The following is a 17,683-nucleotide window of genomic DNA, read 5'->3' on the forward strand; positions in this document are numbered from 1 at the left end:
CCCCCCGCCCCCGCCTCGCCTCGGGGGTCCGGCCGGGCGGGAGGCGGCGGGAGCCGGCAGCGACCCCCCTCACCTCAGGGATCCGGCCAGGCGGGAGGCGGCGGCGACCACCCCCGGCCCGCCTCGCCTCAGGGGTCCGGCCGGGCGGGAGCCGGTCCCCCCCGGCCCGCCTCGCCTCAGGGGTCCGGCCGGGCGGGAGCCGGTCCCCCCCGGCCCGCCTCGCCTCAGGGGTCCGGCCGGGCGGGAGCCGGTCCCCCCCGGCCCGCCTCGCCTCAGGGGTCCGGCCGGGCGGGAGCCGGTCCCCCCCGGCCCGCCTCGCCTCAGGGGTCCGGCCGGGCGGGAGCCGGTCCCCCCCGGCCCGCCTCGCCTCAGGGGTCCGGCCGGGCGGGAGCCGGTCCCCCCCGGCCCGCCTCGCCTCAGGGGTCCGGCCGGGCGGGAAGCGGCGCCCCTCAGGCCCCGCGCTGTCACCCGCCCGCGCCGCCCGGCTACTCACCGATGAGGCGCCCCACGGCGGTGCCGAAAGGGTCCTTCGGGGCTTTCCCGAAAGCCATGGCCGCCGCCGAGGGTCGCGCCGCTTCCCCGCGCCTCAGGAGCGGCAGCTCCGCCGCGGATCCGGCCGCCCCGCTGATCGCTCCCTTCCTGGCGCTGGGGAGGAGCCGCCTCCAGGTACCGCGGCGGCTCCTCGCTCCTGGTCACGTGCGGCAGCGGGCCGGGCCGCGCCGGGCCGGGTCGGGGGGCGCCGGCGGGGGGGCCGGGGGCTCCTCGCCGCCGCCCGGCCCCGCCAGCCCGCCCCGCCGCGCCTCAGCGCCAGGCGAGCCCCCCCCCCCCGGCCCCTGAAACCACCAGAAACTTGGCTGAGGTAAGATAAGAAGTGCCGAAACCGGGGCGGCTCAGAGCTGCCTCCAGCGGCTCCACCTGGGACTGGGAGCCCCGTTTACCTCCGGCGGAAAGGGGGAGAATAAAGAATGTTTGTATTCGTCCCCGCTGCAGCGCTGAGTCAGGCTGAGCGGTGCCGCCCGACAGCCCATCGTCTGCAATTCTGCCTTTGCAGGTATTTTGAAGAACCGTCGCTAAAGCAGAACGGATTTTACAGGAGCGGCCTTTACCTGGTAAGCGTTAAGACTTTCGCTTTAGATAAAAGAGCCCGAAAATTAGGCTTTTCTATGCAGCAGAACCTAACTTGCACTTTGTAAGCGGATATCCACGTGTGTGTTTAGCGACACGGTTTATGTTTGCCTCTTGGGCAAACGTACTATACCAGCATTAGCAGACTTGTCCATTCGCTGATTAAATTGATTGCACGTTTGCTTTCTTTTAAAAGAATACAGCAAATGCAGTGAGAATGACAGCTTCTGCTGCACCATGCGCTGCGCTGTGCTCACACACGTACGTGTCAAACTTATTTTAGCATCCGCAGCTCTGAAATCACCGGGGCAGGCCATTGCTCCTGCCACATTCATACATCAACATGTTTTCTCAAGCCCGTATGTTCCCTCCTGCTTCGCAGATGGAAAGCGAACAGATGCACGGCTCTCAGAGAAGCAGAAAAAAACCCCAGCACCCATCACTTGCACGCGCAATGTCTTCTTTCGTATTACGCAGGAACTACTGGCACCTTCCGCTCACCCCATACGCGTTCCCACATAGGGGACCTTCTTGCTACAGTTGCTATCAGTGATTCCCACTGTGTCACTTCGTCACAAGCCCCACTTTGTCTCAGACCTACCGCAATACTTGGGCAGGAACGTTGCCATGAATCAAAAATAAAACCTCGGTTGCAATTTCTGCTGATTGAAAGTTGTAATGATTTCAATATCCAACAAATATGGAATCAGATTAACCAGCACTTCAATACAGCTTAATCAGTCATACAGTCAGAACATGATATAGCCAAATAAGTGATTTGCCTGACATCAGAATTTCATGAATTAACAGAACCGTATTTGCGCTGATTGTGGGAGTTCTCCCTAGGACAAACCCATTTCACTTTCTTTTGCGTTCTGTCCAACTCTATGGCTCCATCTGCTGCATAGCTTCAGCATAAAAGCTGAGAAAGCACATACTTTTGTGTCCTTGCACCTATCTCTACAAAAGTAAGGTATTACAAGAACTTCTTTTAGGCAAGTTGGTCATTTATAATGAATGCAGAAGCTGAGCCTTCTTCCCTCTCACCGTTTCTGCAGGAAGAGGGTGGAGTTGATGTTCCATTTGACACTCTTTATAATGAATTAATCTCAATTTTTGTACGCTCCTGTTTTTCTTGTCATTTGGTTATAAGCCAGACAGCACCTTTGAAAATAGGAGTTTATTATTTATTCTCTGTTGAAGAATTTTGAAGAACATTCTCTAAACTTAGGTGTTTATTTCTTTATTCATATCATTGGAAGCTCTTAATACCTAAACTGAAATAAGGGCCTCTCTAAATTAGCCCTGGTTAAACTGTGTGATGTGATTCAGATCTTGTTTCGGAGAGCGTATTTGATTTAGCTGTTTGGGGGAGTCAAAAAAAAATCTGCTGAAGCCTTTTTTCCTTGGAATTTACTGATTAAAGTTACTCGTTGAAATTAGCCAGTGGTCTTGATCTGTCAACTTCCAACAGGCTTCAGGAGTGGATGCGAGTGAAACGTGCCTGGCTCCTCAGCCTCCTCTGAAACGGAGGCCTTGACATTTAGGAGCCAGTGATCACAGAGTCCCAGGCAGTCCTACTGTACTGCATGCGATTTTACTGTCATAACAGATTTAGCATTACACTTAATTAGTATTAAGGGACATTTCAGTCCTTTGCAAGGACTGTATATATACATAGTACATACATAGTACATATGTATATATACATAGTGTATATAGTAATGTTATGAAAAGAAACAAGGAAGAGCCTAAAAGCAAGAACAGGGAAGAATCCCAAAGAGACACCAACCTACTGAGTCTTATCAAGAATGTGCAGAAGAGTAACTTTCAGCAGCTTTGAAGTCTCTAGGAAGTTTAGGTTTCATTAGGGTTTGGTGTTGCCTGAGTAGCAGTTTCAAACATCTCAATTTTAGAATTAAAAAATTAAGCAGGATTTAAGTGCTAAATTTTATGTCTTTTAAGAGTCTTTTAAAAATAAGGCACTTAAGGTTGCAGAGGCCTGCCTCATGTTAGTTTTAAGCTGTTGGTATCCATATACTTTGGAAAATCCTACTAAAATACTTGCAATAAAGTCACTTGAAATAATTAAACCTCACCCATGCACTTAATTTTTTCCACCTTCAGCAATCCAAGCTTAACTTGTAAGATTTTTCTGAGGCTAAAGAATTTGTTCTTTGCAAAGTGTTTTAATGCAGTTTGTGGGGAAAAAATTATATTTGAAGCTCTGTCTAAACTTACAGTGTTCACTGATCTATCTGAGCTGCAAGAACTCTGGTAGGGCTGAGACTGTTACACGGGAAAAAAAAAATTGTTTAGTGGCATAGTTTATGAGCTAAATTATTATACCAGCATTAGCAGACTTGTTCATGTAACTTTATTTGCACTAGGGATTTTGCTGATGTTGCTATGTCAGTTACAAAAATAAAATCACATCCCTAACTGAGGTAAGTATGCAGGGATTCTTAATCTAGTTTTGCTGACCTAAAAGTTCAAAGTTATACAGAATTAATTTAGTTTTAAAATAGCACACCTTTACCTTATTTAATCTTCAGTTCTGTTTTCAAGGATTCGTGTGCATACACACAACACAAAGTATTTCGCTTTTCACTTTAGCTGTCTGTCATTTTCATAAACTCAAGTATGATATTGAATTTTATCTGCTGTGATTTGGTGTATGAGAATTACAAACCGTGGTGACGATTTTTTTGTACAGTTTAAAAGTGACAGACGTTATTTTAAAGAGAGATCATTATTCCATCAGAGATTAGCTGAGGAGTTGCAAAGTACTCCTGACTTCCATCTCCCAAGATCTGCATTTACTGTCTTCACCAAAAGCCTGTTTTAGTCTGCTTCTTCCTTTGTCTGTCCTTCCAGTACAGCAAAGATGCAGTCAGCAGGATTCTCACTGTAGCTCATTAGACCAGATGTGGGTTACGGTCTGTGCTGGTAGTGGAACTTGAACAAACAGCTAGAGGGCTAGATCAAATCCTTTCTGCATAATCTCCATTAACTCATTGCCTTCAGATAACAGCAAACCTAATCAGGAGCCATTTGGACAAATTAAATTAATGTTTGTCTGTTTCGGGACACAGTCTCACTGAAAATACAGAGCTGTCCCTTTAATTAATTATTATTTTATATTAAAAAAAATAAGGCAGCACATATAATTTGCCTGTGTACAGAAGGGGAAAAAATATCGCAGTGAAATGAGAGAGGTTTTTATGGCCAGGAGAGGGCAATCTTGTTTAACTAACGTCTAATTTTTCATGAGGTGGCTACCCCAAGTAAAGGATGGTTTATCAAAAAGGTAATAGCATATCAGCCATCTTGAGGTTTATCATAAATACCGTGTGGTTCAGATGCAGCTCGTTAGCATTATAATGCTCTCTTGCCACCTGAAATAAAAAAAATCTCTATATGCAATGCAAAGCTCCCTGAGGGGAAAGGAGGGCAGGGGAATACGGTATTTTTCAGGACTGCAAAAATGTAAATGGGTAATATAAAATAATGATGCCATAATTTTTATTATTCTTCAGATTACACTAATATGCAAGTTCCAAGCAAGAGCACGGTTCTACAGGCACAAGTACTATTCTAACATTAATAAGAAACAGTCTCATTGCCTGGAATAACTAATTTAGTCATGGGTTAGAAAGCAAAGCTGCATCAGGGATGCTGCGTCAAGAGCTGGGTTCAAGTGGACAACAGTCGGGTTTTCTCACTCTCAGTTCTGTGCTCTGTGCCCTGGACCGCGCAGCCTCCGCGCACAGGCACTGCCCCTTGACTTTCCTGTGCAGTTGGGCCAATCTGCGTTCCTCTCCCTCCTAAAATGTTGAGGATCCCAAGTAAAAAACATCCTTTTCTAATAATACTTCATATGAGTTGCAACTAATTTGAAACTAAAACCATATGTACCTTGTTTTACATATGGCTGAGTATAAATTCTTTCAGAAATATGTTTTTTATGTCTACTCACACACACTTTTTTCTAAAGCGTTACACGCTACCTCCTGCTGGGATTCCAGCCTCTTAATGTGGTATTAATCCAAAAAGCTATCCTCTTCTCTGCTTTCAGAAAACAATCCTTTTCCTTCCCCCCTGCCCCAACCCGATGAAGGCTGGAGATAAATATTTTATTGTACACGGAGGAAGCTTGCCAAAGCCTTTTCTCAAGTTCACCTTCTCAGAAACAAAGATTCATCCAGTTCCCCCAGCTTCTCTCCAGAGGTATATTTTCCTTACTGTTCATTGTAGTGGATTCTGGATTTATAAAGAAATAATGAAATCATTATTATACAGCAGAATTCTGCGAGTCTTGACTTGACTTCCCTGTAGGGATCAATTATTAAATATACCTGATCCACTGAAAGGTAGAACCCTCGGTTTAAATCTCACAGGGAAAGTTATAAACAAATAAAAACTCCTCATGTCTCAAATTACAAGAACTGTAGAGAGTTTGCCCATGAATAAGATGCAACTTCTATATACACATACACCACTGTGTATTATGTATATACACAGGAGCAAGCTCAAAATAGGAAGTAAAGTATGTACTTGGTAAATCAGATTTACAGCAAACCAGCATATGAGAAGCTAGGCGCTTTTCTAACACCTTGTCTGCAAAGGAAAGTGGCACATAATTGGTTCACTCTTAAGCCGACAGTAAGAGCGTATGAATTGGCCAAACATCTATTTACATTAGAGGCCATTAAAAAACATTTATTTCATAGGAGATCTTTTGTGAATTTTGCCAGTGGTAAAATAACACAACTGATAACTGAGAAGGCATTCCCATGGTAGTTGACATAGCAGTTGTTTCTCTGAGATACATAACAAGACATCCAGATTACGCATGATGCACATTACTGTGTGCTACAAGTTTAGTTTAATCTTGTTTTCAAATCTATTCAGGTTTATGATGAAAACCTTTCCTATCTCACTCTTAGCTGCAATACAGATTTCTTTGCCCCTCATGAACAAAGTTAAAAACATTTCTGTATTATTAATCAGTGTGCTTTTTAAAATTCAGTTATACTTGACCTGAGATGAGGTCTTCAGATAGATGTTTTCATCTGCCGGAGTACTGAAACATGATCTGTTCACATGTATTTTTGTCTGCTTTTTTTAAAACAGAACAAAAAAACTCAACTAAACAATCCCCAAATTCTGATGTATGAAGTGTGTAGTTTAAGAATCCTTCCGAAAGGATTCCTGCAGGAATTAATATCGTATTTTCAGTATCCGCAAAGAGCTTGATTATTTGGACACAACTGTAGCTATCAGCATAGAAAGCAATCCTGGAAGAAACTGAAATCCTTGAGCTTTGCACAGCAGCAGCAGGTATGGCCTTTACCAAGAAGGTCATTTTGCTCTTAGTGACACTCCTACTGCCACTTGGCAAAGCAGCTCTAGGCAAGAGCTTAGCTCAGTGCTGTTTCTTCTCATTTTCTTCGTATTTAGCGGATAGCAATAACTAAAACCAGATCCATTAAAAATATTCATTTAGAGCAAATAGTTTTCAGGCACTGAGTCAGGGTTAAAAAAATAGCAGCAATATTTCATTGCCCACAGAAATGGATGTACTGGCTACTGGAGCAAATATCCAAAAGCTTGGAAGCTAAATTTTGGATTGGTGGCTCCATGTCACCCACAGAACCCTGGTTCAAATCCAGGCTGTCTCCAACTAATGTAATGCCGTGCTGCTCACATGGCTATCTCCTGTCCTAATTAACCAGTAGTCTCAGCTGAGCTCTCTGCTGGATTTTAATTACAGAGTTATTAATTCATGGGGAAAAACTGACAGATGTTTCAGGTTGGTTGTAGCAAATTAAAAGGCAGGTGCCTGGCATAAAAAACTCAGAAATGATTAAACCAACGACTTGTGGATGTTTAGCTGTTTTAGAGTGAGCAGTGTACATAGTACTATGGAGTGTATTGTAGGGTATAGGGTGACTTCTCAGGATAAAAACAACAATAGCAACAGATTTTGTTCTCTCTAGTTTTTAAAGGTAAAGAAGCTTATACATTTATGTTCTTAATTTTGATTATAATTTTTGCTGGATTCATTTTACTCCTCTTTCCTCTAAACAAGAAAAATCCAGTATTTTCTTATATCCTTACTTTAGGAAAAAAATGCATGATGCCAAGGTAAGTGAAGTTGTTCACAATCACTGTTACTAAAACCAAGCATACTTATAAGATGAAATAAAAGACTTGTATCTCTTTTAAGAGATGACAATTAGTGTCATACCTCTCCTAATCACTTAAACCACTTGACAGAAAAGCTCACAGAACTGTAGAGGCTACCAAAATTTGGCCATTTTTGTGGTTTGCTTCACTAACACATCCAAACTATTTGGGAACTTCTAGCTAGAACCCTTTCTCTGTAGATGATGTGGCATAGCTACATTAGCTATAGCCAGCTAATAACTGAAAGCCTAGTGCTTGGGGCCTTCCAGGCAGGCTCTGATGCCACGGGAGAGGGCTTCCATCCTTCTAGGCCAACCTGTTCCACTCCCACCTCTTTTGTCTTGAAGTTCACTTCAACCTCCTCGATATGAAGAGGTTCCTGAACCAACAGGAACCAAGTTGACATCCACTTCAAAAGCAGTGATTTTCCTGTTCTTAGAGTGGCGGACGTAGAGGAAACTTGCCCAGCCTGCTAAATGGTTTATAAAACCAAAAGATTCACCTAATCAGAGTTGCTCCCTAAAATGTTTTCTATCCGCTTATTCCTGGAACTGTGTCCACAATAAACATTTTTGCTGTCATTAACTGGAACAGAAAACTACAAAAGGGGTGTCAAGATCATTGTTCACTCAACAACTGACTTACATTTACACCCCTTATTTGCTTCATTGATATGCTGATACCTATTCTACAGTCTTGTCTGCAGGGTAGACCTTTATAGCCCAGCACATCATGGTAGAACGGCCCCCCAGACAGCTCTACCTGTATGGATCAGAGATCAGACTATTAACTCTGAAGAGCTCAAGCTTTTCCGCCATATTCACTTGTAACACATTCTGGTGCTCAGACTATCAGCAATTATAGATGACAGCATCTATTAATCTTAGCTACCTATATGGTCCCCATTGCTGCAGTGTCTGAATCCTTTAAGCTCCTTAATGCCTTCACCCTCACGATTCCATACTGAGGTAGCAAAGCAACCACAGAGAGATTAAAAGCTAGAGTCCAAAAGTCCCTTTTTTGATGTCTAGCTCCAAAGCTGCAATGCCTGAAACACTCTCAGCTGTGGCTTGACCAGAGAATTGAAAATTTTGCTTCCATGCCTACTCGCAAAGGCCTTTGTCACGACTGAACCACATAGCTGCGTTCCTAATCCACACCTACCTTCAGCAGCAGTAAGGAACCAGGTGCTCCTCCATTGATGTAAGCCATGCCAGAGGATTTGCATCCAAAATATACAGAATTATGCCTATCTTTGGTAGCAGCAGGCTTCTTAAAGCTGTACAGAATTTAAGTGAAGATGCTGAGGGTGCTTCCTCTAAGCATCTGGCTGTGGTGCTTTTTAGTTTGCGTGCCATTTGCTGGTTCTCACTTGCCTTATGCATCAGGTAGGAAGCCTAAACACCATCTTTAGGATTCTGAACTTTGTTCCAGGCCAGTAAATCTTTCATTGGACCTAGAAATAAGGAATTTGCCCAAGGTTACACAAGAGATCTGTGGTAAATCAGGGAATTGAGCCTAAGCCTCTTATATCTTAAACTAGCAGCCTAACTGTTGCTTTCAGAAGAGCTAGGCTACTTTACACCAGCTAAGTGTCTGGCTCAATCACTATTCTGTGGATTACCAGAAGGCAGATTAACTCAAATCTATTGAATTTTTAAAATATAAAATAAATACCTGTTATAAGCTCTGAATAGGTTTCTTCTAGCAAGGTGCTGAGGAACTTCCAACACTGTCTTAATTCTGTATCTTCACATATGCATAGAAATTGACAGTGTTACCTGCACCTACACAGTAGTAGAATAAAGCCTCATAACGTTATTTAAATTTAATGAAAAACAAGGTAATTCCTGACATCCTAAATAAATTATGTTTTTCATTGCTACACATAAATATGCTGAAATACAGTTAGCTTTTCATCTGCTATGCACCAATACCCCTAGCCCCTTTCAATCTGGAATTCTGTGACCATCCACGGGCAATAAGATGTTGTGCATCTACCATCAATTTTCTGATTTTGTGGGGAACAAGGGCTGAAAGCAAGGCAGATAGAGCCTTTTGTGCAGTGGCTTGTTACTTATTATTTCTTTACTGTGAGTTCATGCCTATTCCTAATTTAACTCAGCTGAGCCCAATCCATATTCAGCTGCATCTGATAATACAGCACTCACAGCTCAAGGTCACTAGCTCTAAATCAGCATTCATTTTTTAACTGGTCTCGCTTGAATGGTAATAAGTCTCAGATACTGCTTAGTCTTAGATTTGATTCAGTTAACAGTGCACCATCATCCTGTGAGCAGGGTACTTGAGCTCCAGTTAGACCCATGCTGTTCCTGTTGCTCAAATCTATTGCAGAAAATACGCAACAGAGTGCACTATCGCCAGCAGAGCTCTCAACAATAATACCTATATTAGTACATTTCAAATATGTAGGCAGTAACGAGAGGCAATACGTAGTATTTTTCTTCCATAATCAGATACAGCTAAGGTACAATGTCTGTTAAATGAATCTCACCACAAAAATCTATTAAATATTTTTGTAACACAAAAGAAAATACTTGCTTCTACCATTCTATAGGGTGACTTACTCATTTACTGTGCCACAATATAATCTGGTCCACCCTTGTAGTAATAACATTGTATATGTACAGTAATTAAGATTGTGTATCATCTCAGATTTACTGCTTTACCTTATCTTTCTTATCTGACACTGTCTCTCAAAACTCATGTTTCTAACACAATTCTGTTTATTGCTAATATTAAACTGCTAGTGACGGAGAAGATCCTTTATCAGAAGAGGTTGTGAGGAGTTCTTTGGAAGCAGAGAAAAATCCCCCAGTGCTCTGACTTGGGTAATTAGGTTTTGCTTGTGTTTTCATTGGGGGACAGTTTTCCTTTTCTGTCTCCCAGCTCCATGGTGTGATAAAACATAATATTAGAGAGAATAATAGTGTTTCTTTCAGCAGGTATGCAGGTTCCAGCTGTAGGCAGCAGGATCTGTAAATTCATTTGCAACTAACTTTGGGGTCATATAGAGTAGAGGACAGTGTTGAAACAAATACAAACTCACAAGACATTCAAATATGATATCAGGGGAATGGCCGTGATATGAAGTCGTTCTCTGGAGTATCAAAAGAATATTATGCTAGCAATTAACTATCAAAGCATCAAGAAAAGGTTAAAAACTATTTTTAAAAGCATGTGAAAAAAGCATGGAAAACATGACAAAAATACTGTTGTATCACAGTCAGCAATAAACCTGATTATAGGCAGGAATTGTCTAATAATGTATATTTACCTCCACACCATGGAAATGCTCACTGGTATCTCAGTGTTTCACATCAGTTGTAGAAAATCCTGTGCCAGTGGCATACAGGTATAATAAACCAAATTCATTCCACTGCTGCAATCTGGAGCGGCAGGGCAATGGCCATGGTAAGAGGTGCAACGGCATAGGTACAGCACATAGCGTTCTGGCAGGCTGCCATCCCCAGACTGTTCCTGTGCAAGACGAGGGGAAAACAAACAAACAAACTCTCCTTTGCCCTTCTTTCTATGCTTTTATTTCTGAAGCCTAAAAGTAAGCCCAGTAAGATATGGCTAATTAAACCTCTGTCTAATCTTTAACCATTGGGTGGCTGGTACAGCATTTGCACGCAGCATCACACAAATCCTACAAGTAACTTTCCGAAATTGTTAGTATTCATTAACAACTGTTACACGGAATTAGTTTCAAAGCCTCTTAATTTAACACAGACTAAGACCTTAAAGCCTGCATACTAAAAATATTATAAAACTCCAGCTCAACTGCAAAGTGAAATAGCTAAACCCCGGAAGGAAACAGTAATGACTTGGTATATAGTTTGCTTTGCCTGAGGTTGTTTTAACTTCTTGATTCAGTCAGTCATTTTGGGCAAGTCACAGTTTGCCAAGCCCTTTGTAATTTCCCTCTTTCTTATGGACACAGTTAATATTTAATATCTAGCTATCAGCTGGGTCAATCTTTATTCCTTTGTATTTTTTTTTCCATTTTTTATGTATCTTTAATTATTGCTTGTATATTTTTCCCAGAATGACTGACTATATTTTTTAGCCAGAAAATCTTACTGCTTTGCCCTTTGTTTTTTAATAGGGAATTTATCAGGAGGTTCTTTTTGGTTTGTTTCAGAAGGGCTGTCATACATACATGCTTTTTGTCAAAGTTTACAGGCTTTTTCAGAACAGCTTTCCCAGAACAATTAGGATCACAGGGTTGTCATTCAAACCTCTACAAATAAATGGCATTCAGTACTCCCTCTGCATTCCCAAATAAAAGTGTTGTAGTTACAGTGTATTTTATCTAACCCTAAATTTATCGTTTCTAGTCAATACCCATTTCCATAGCTGTGGAAAACACTGCAGTACATCATAGGAGCTGTAGTTCAGATGCTTGCAAGACCATACTCCATGGATGAAAGTTCCTTTGGCTACACTTTCATCATGAGAAATCATGGCTTTCCCTCAGGCTGAGTCATCACATGAAATCGCGGGCTTTCCAGGAGCTTGGTGGGACCTAGTCCAGCTCACAGGAACTGTAGCAACAGGAGATGGGGGATAATTTTGATTTGATCTAACAAAAAAATTTCTCCTTGCGTTTTCATTTTAATTTTCTTAAACTGATGTGTGTGTCAAAGAGGGAGGTATCATTAAAAAAATAAAAGTTTTCCTTCATACAAAACAGACCAAGTATTAACATTTTCTGGCAAAATAAGAACATCATGTTTTATATTAAAAACACTTTCACATGGCATTTTCCAAATGAATACAGTATAGAAGGACCATCCTAAATTTTACTGTTATTTCTGTATGTTCTATATTTTACTAGTTTTATTCCTCTTTCTCCTTACAGAGTAATAGCATGGTCTTATATGTTACTTATCTTACTGCTATTGTATAGAAAGTGCTAAAAATGAAACAGGGCAAGCAGCAGCAGTAATACAATGGTTGAGCTCTGGACCAGGAAAGAGCACCTCTCGCACTGGCCTGGAAAGGGGTTCAGAAGACCCTCAGAAGGCCCTCCATTTACTAGTATATTATAGTCAGCTTTGTTACTTTTTAAAGGTAACGTATGACTTTTAGTAAATCAGTGGTAATAACCTGTAATTCACATGCAGCTTTCAGTAACTACATAGTGAAAGCTCAGTGAACTAACTCCACTGCTAAGCCGCCAGCAGAGACTATACAGTAGCTTCTTCGAAACGCAAGCTATAGCAGAAGAGAAATGCTTCAAAAGGAGAAGAGTATAGTTTTGATTCGTATTTCAGTTCAGAACTGACATCGTACTTCCACGAGATCATCATCTTGGGCAGAACCATTAGCCCTACGTCTTCACATAGCTGAGAATTAAGGGCCTTGATTCCCCCCAAACTCTCTGACTTTTCTGAGAGATGAGTAAGGCCCAGGTATTACCTGCTGACTCTGAATCAAAACAAAACATTTCAAAACCTCAGCGAAACATTTCGCTACCTAGCAGGAAGACGGCACTGTGAATGGACAAAGTCATTAGTCTCATTTGTACAAAACATGGGAATGGGGGGAAGCATCAGTTCTGACCTGTTCTTTCCCCAGTGAATAGAAGTAACAGCACGTTGTCATTTTGTTTTAGTTTTCAACCTTGCAGTATCGTCACTGATTTCCCAAATATTTCTCTACACTGACCTGTGAATGCTGCCATCAAGGTAAGAACAGCAGACGCTGACAACTGAATCATTTTTTTTTCAAGCTTATTGGCAAAACATTAGCAACTCTTATCCTATTGAGCAGCACCTCCTCCTTCTCTTTTAACACATACAGCCTAGCACCACATATGGACACAGCTGACTCATAATCAGAAACGGTGTTTAATGGAAGAAAATGACTCACCAGGACTCTATTAGAAATAGGGCAGTGCAGGTTATAAAACCAGGAAGGGGGAGCCAGGACTCGGGGTCTCTGCTTCCGGCTTTGAAGCTGACTTGCTGTGGTCTCAGGAAAAAAAAAAAAAAAAATCACTTGCCTCTCTATGCTGTAATTTACTCACCTGGAAAAATGCGATAACCTCATCGATCTACCTCACAGGCGCTATGTGAGGCTTCGATAATATCTGTGAACTAGTCAGTGATCTCTGGGCAAGAAGTATTCCAGCAGAGCACAAATGTCAAAAAATACTGCTTTCAAATCGAGCAGGTATGGGAGCCAGTCTAAAGTAGGTACCTGACTGACAAGGATGATGCTGTAGTTATTTCCATTATGATGCCTCTTTTATTGCGTCCTCTCCTTTATGGCTTATTTCTTGGCCTCTTTTGATGAGTTAGCATTGTCTAATACTTTTTTTTTCCCCTCTGGAATTACACATGTCCTCCTCAACCCTGCTTTCTTATTTCTTCCTCACGAATTGTTCATGAATTGTCTTGCCGGATAAGTCAGTAAAGTGATAAGTACTCTTACAATATGGCTTATGGTTCACTGGACATCAGCAAACGCTGTCAAAGCTGATAACCTTCAGCTGGGAAGGTAACAGCAGTTTCACTCACACAGTCATTAACCTCCTGTACTGCATGTGTTACAGTTTATAGAGTGCAGCCAGACAAACAGCATGTTCAGCTTGGCAAAGCGAGCCTAGGCCACTGTCATGAAATTTTATTCATGAAGGTGACTACTGGCCATGAAATTTGAGTGGTATCATATGTTGAGGAAAAATCACCTTCTTTCCAGCAGTCCAGGAGGGAATTGGGAGCGTTATAGTTAACCAGATACCCCCACTGGCCTGCAGGAGCTGAAGGGTCAGACATTAGGCTAGGACAGGAGACTGAAGGATGAGGGTTTTTTTTATAAAATATAGAAAAATATGAACAACCATGACCACCACCTCTCTTTCTCCATAGCCTACAAGAGAACTAACTAGCTTGATCTCAGATGTTTAATACTGTGCTTGCACGCTGATCTTAAGCTTCTTACATACAGAAAAACATATTCTTGTTATATCATTAAGTACTTTCCCTAAGTGTCCATTTTCAAAAGGCACTAACTACTTACTTACCTAAAGCATGTGGCTAAATCTTATTAAAACCAGTGAGTTTAGGCATATGCTTAAATGATTAGTAACTTAGGCTCTTAACTGAAAAAAAAGTTAAGAGCTTATTTGCTTTTCTTCTTTATTTGTAACTCTATACAGGCTATACACAGTAAAAGAACAATCATCCCATAAATAGAAACAGCGAAGGAATTAAAATTCTTCTAGGAAGAACACATTGATCTAATACCATATTTGTTTAGAACTTTCTGATGATACCAAATGATGCTGCTGATTAGCAGATCTATTCCAAGAAGGCACAAATCTGCTCTGCAAAAAAAAAAATTGCACAATTACAGCGAGATATCCTTTCACAGACTCCTGCTAGAAGTCAAATCTAGTGGAAGAATTACTTGTTGCGCACAGCAGGTTGCTATGCAGTGATAGAAATTCTTGATATTTCCTGCATGCTTAAAATATATTGCAGATTGAACCATTTTAATTAATGCACATTTGGGAAGGAAATAGTCTCCGAACAATTAAGCTGTGCAAACAATGATAGTTGGTGCATCCTTACTCTTTCTCAGAATCCCAGCAAAACCTTTTGGGTGCCCCTTCCCTGTTTTGTCCATCTCAGAGGGTCCTGCCCACGCCAGGGTCTCTGTACAGCCCCTCTTCTTTGCAGCAGCAAAGTAGCAGTCACCAGGGCCTGGGAACGTATCTACTGCCTCCCTGACCTTATACTTGCTACAGCTGTAATTTTGTCCCATTTGTTCTGATTTTTGGTTAAACAAACTTGTCTTTTGTTAATAGAAAGTCAGTGCTTGGGCTCTGATGCAACTATTTTTTTCCTGCTTTTGTACGTTCCAATCCTTGTTGATTTCTTTAGGTGCTATTGAAGTAACAAGGATTTCAGCTGCTAAATTGTAGGGAGTAAGAAACAGTGAAAAGTTATCAAATGCACAACACTTCTCTGCCCTCCAAATGTCACTTGGAAACAGAGTATTCCCTTTTATTTCTAAACAAATTTCCATTTAGAAAAACTTTTCTTTATAAATAAAAAAGGCTAGAATCCAAATTAAAGTTTCAAATCAACCCTGTTCCATGACAGACATGAAAATACTCCAATTCAGAATCGAAAACAACTGTTGGAAAACATGGAAGCTAAAAAAAAAAAAAAAACAAAAAAAACCCAGACAATACAGAGATCTTTACATTACCAGGGCCAGTTCAGCTTTGGAACTGGGAAAAGTCTAGCTGCGTTTGCAGCCTGAGCTGAGAAGTAAGCTTAAAGTTCATGCCAAATGATGCACAGATGCAGCTTATATGTTGGTTTTGGGACCTGCGCTGGCATCTTCATGCAGAGCTGTGCAGGTCAGTGTACATGCACCAGATTGGGTCAGATATCTCTGCTGCACCGAATAGAAATACCCAAGACAGCTACATCTTTATCTTGACTCTAGAGAGCTAATTTGATCAAGAAACAATGGAAATAGCCAAAAAGCAGAAAGCATCTGTGACTGGACATAGTTTACAGTCTTGTTATAGCAGTTACTGTTGCTTGAAGCAAGATTTGCAGTATATTAGCCCTTCCTTGCTAAGGACAACTGCATTTGCTCACCTAGTGGGAAATCTGTGTTAAGACCAAATTATTTCAGACCTCAGTAACTCTGTGTTTCCTTTAGCATATTTGGACTATATTGGTTACTTATTTTTCTTAATATCTCCTACCCAGGCACAGAGCCATGGGACCATGAGGTTGGAGGAGAGGGAAATCCCACAAGCTTTAAAGCAGCTAAAGACAGTATTCACATTAGCACATTTGCCCTCTAGCACAGATAGTGAGCTTCCCTCTTTTCTGACTCCCACCTCCTGGTACCCACTGGAAAAAACAAATCATGCCTGTGAGATACCAGACATGTAGCTGCTTAGCGCAAATACTAAAAATGTATTGGGGGGGGTGATGTAAGAATCTGTAAACAAGAGAATAGAAGAGGAGCTGAATTTGCAATAGGCTGCAGAGGCAGCAGGGACAGACTTCAAGACCAGATAGGCATAAATCCATTTGTAGTGATACGGTTACATTGCACTGAACAAGAGTGGGAGCCCTTCCAGTTCTAGCCTGGAGAGGGACCACAAGGGGAGACATTTGTTTCCCCTTAGAAGAAAAAGATTAATATAATCTCTGCTTTACTCCTGGTTTTAGTTCTGCAAAGTACAGAAAGGGCAAATCTGGATATGTCAGAGCAAAACGACTTTAGCAGCAGCACTGACACAAAAGGGGAATGAAAAATCCAACTGTTTCAAGTTTTAAATATATTTAAAGCATGTTTGAAACACATATGAAATTTAACTAACCTGTAATACGTCACAAGCACAACCAAAACCTCCCTGAAAAACTTATAATGACTGCAAAGAAAAAAAAATCTATCCAAGGAATAAGAAAATAAGAAAATTTTCTTAGCAATAAGAAAATAAGGTCAGACACATCTGGAGAGTTCTAGGTGGGAAGAACCATCTCCTGACTTCATAATAAAGACCTATTTAATATCAGACCTCCTTGTTTCAATCAGCTCTGCTTCTTCTCTATGCAAATCCCTTCCTCTGGGGGCTTTCCTGCTAAGAGGCTGCATCAACAGCTTGGGTTTAAGTTTGCATCAAGCTGTTTTTTACAGTAGTAAGCACGCTTGGAAGCTACAAAAACACAGTGTGTTTTTTGCTGAACTGCTTATCAGTTACGACAAACAATTTATAGCTGCACTTTTTTCCCCCCAATTAGATCAGTAGAGCCTCTAGATAGTGCAGAGTTTAGAGAAGGAGAATTGAAGTGATTCCATCCCAAAGTTTTGGCACAGAACTTAATTTTGAATCAGGTAAGCTGAAAAATTCATACATCTCAATTTAAAAAAAAAAAGTTTTAAATAGCTTATTAAGACTTTAGCCTTCAGTTTCAGCACATTTGAAAGCTATTATCTGCATAAAACAGTATGTGCTGAATTAATTTTCTAGTAGAACACAAGATCCGCTATCGATGAGGCTATGAGCCCTCAGGAGAATCTTTTAACTTGCTCGGAAATCCAATTCAGATTGCCCTGCAATTTGATTTGGCAAATGGAGGCCATAGACAAAAGTAAATATTCCAAATTTAGGCTAATATTTGTTAAAGATGCTTATATTTCCTCCCCACACTCCCAGCAAAAACCCACAACAAAATACAATTCTGTAACAAAAACCACTGCATTTCTCAACACTGACACCAAAGTTGCTGCTATATTTTGCACATATCTAAGGACTCTACCCAAGGTTTTAATTAGACCTTAAAACCATTTCACAATG

At 41.3% G+C, this 17,683-nt stretch overlaps 1 protein-coding gene and 1 long non-coding RNA gene across 7 annotated transcripts in view; one reads left to right on the forward strand and one right to left on the reverse strand.

The window, feature by feature from the left end:
• Positions 1–17,683, reverse strand: part of TOM1L1 (target of myb1 like 1 membrane trafficking protein) — a 59,024-nt gene that overhangs the window by 25,914 nt on the left and 15,427 nt on the right. The window contains exon 1 of one of the 3 annotated variants that reach the window (XM_068914011.1): positions 494–736. The exons of the other annotated variants lie outside the window; for them this stretch is intronic. Within the exon in view, the coding sequence (XP_068770112.1) occupies positions 494–551 (58 nt within the window). The 5' untranslated portion in view covers positions 552–736. Of the gene's footprint in view, positions 1–493; positions 737–17,683 lie in introns of those variants that run through there. 3 annotated transcript variants of the gene reach the window in all.
• LOC138061640 (uncharacterized) overlaps positions 744–17,683 on the forward strand; it is a 32,375-nt gene continuing 15,435 nt past the window's right edge. For 2 of the 4 annotated variants that reach the window (XR_011135556.1, XR_011135554.1), the window contains exons 1-3: positions 754–859; positions 1,052–1,109; positions 12,962–13,034. This is a non-coding gene — a long non-coding RNA (uncharacterized lncRNA). Of the gene's footprint in view, positions 860–880; positions 1,110–12,961; positions 13,035–17,683 lie in introns of those variants that run through there. The other 2 variants (XR_011135557.1, XR_011135555.1) reach the window with 2 other exon arrangements.

This window comes from Struthio camelus, chromosome 19, assembly GCF_040807025.1.
Source record: "Struthio camelus isolate bStrCam1 chromosome 19, bStrCam1.hap1, whole genome shotgun sequence".
NCBI classification, from domain to species: domain Eukaryota; kingdom Metazoa; phylum Chordata; class Aves; order Struthioniformes; family Struthionidae; genus Struthio; species Struthio camelus.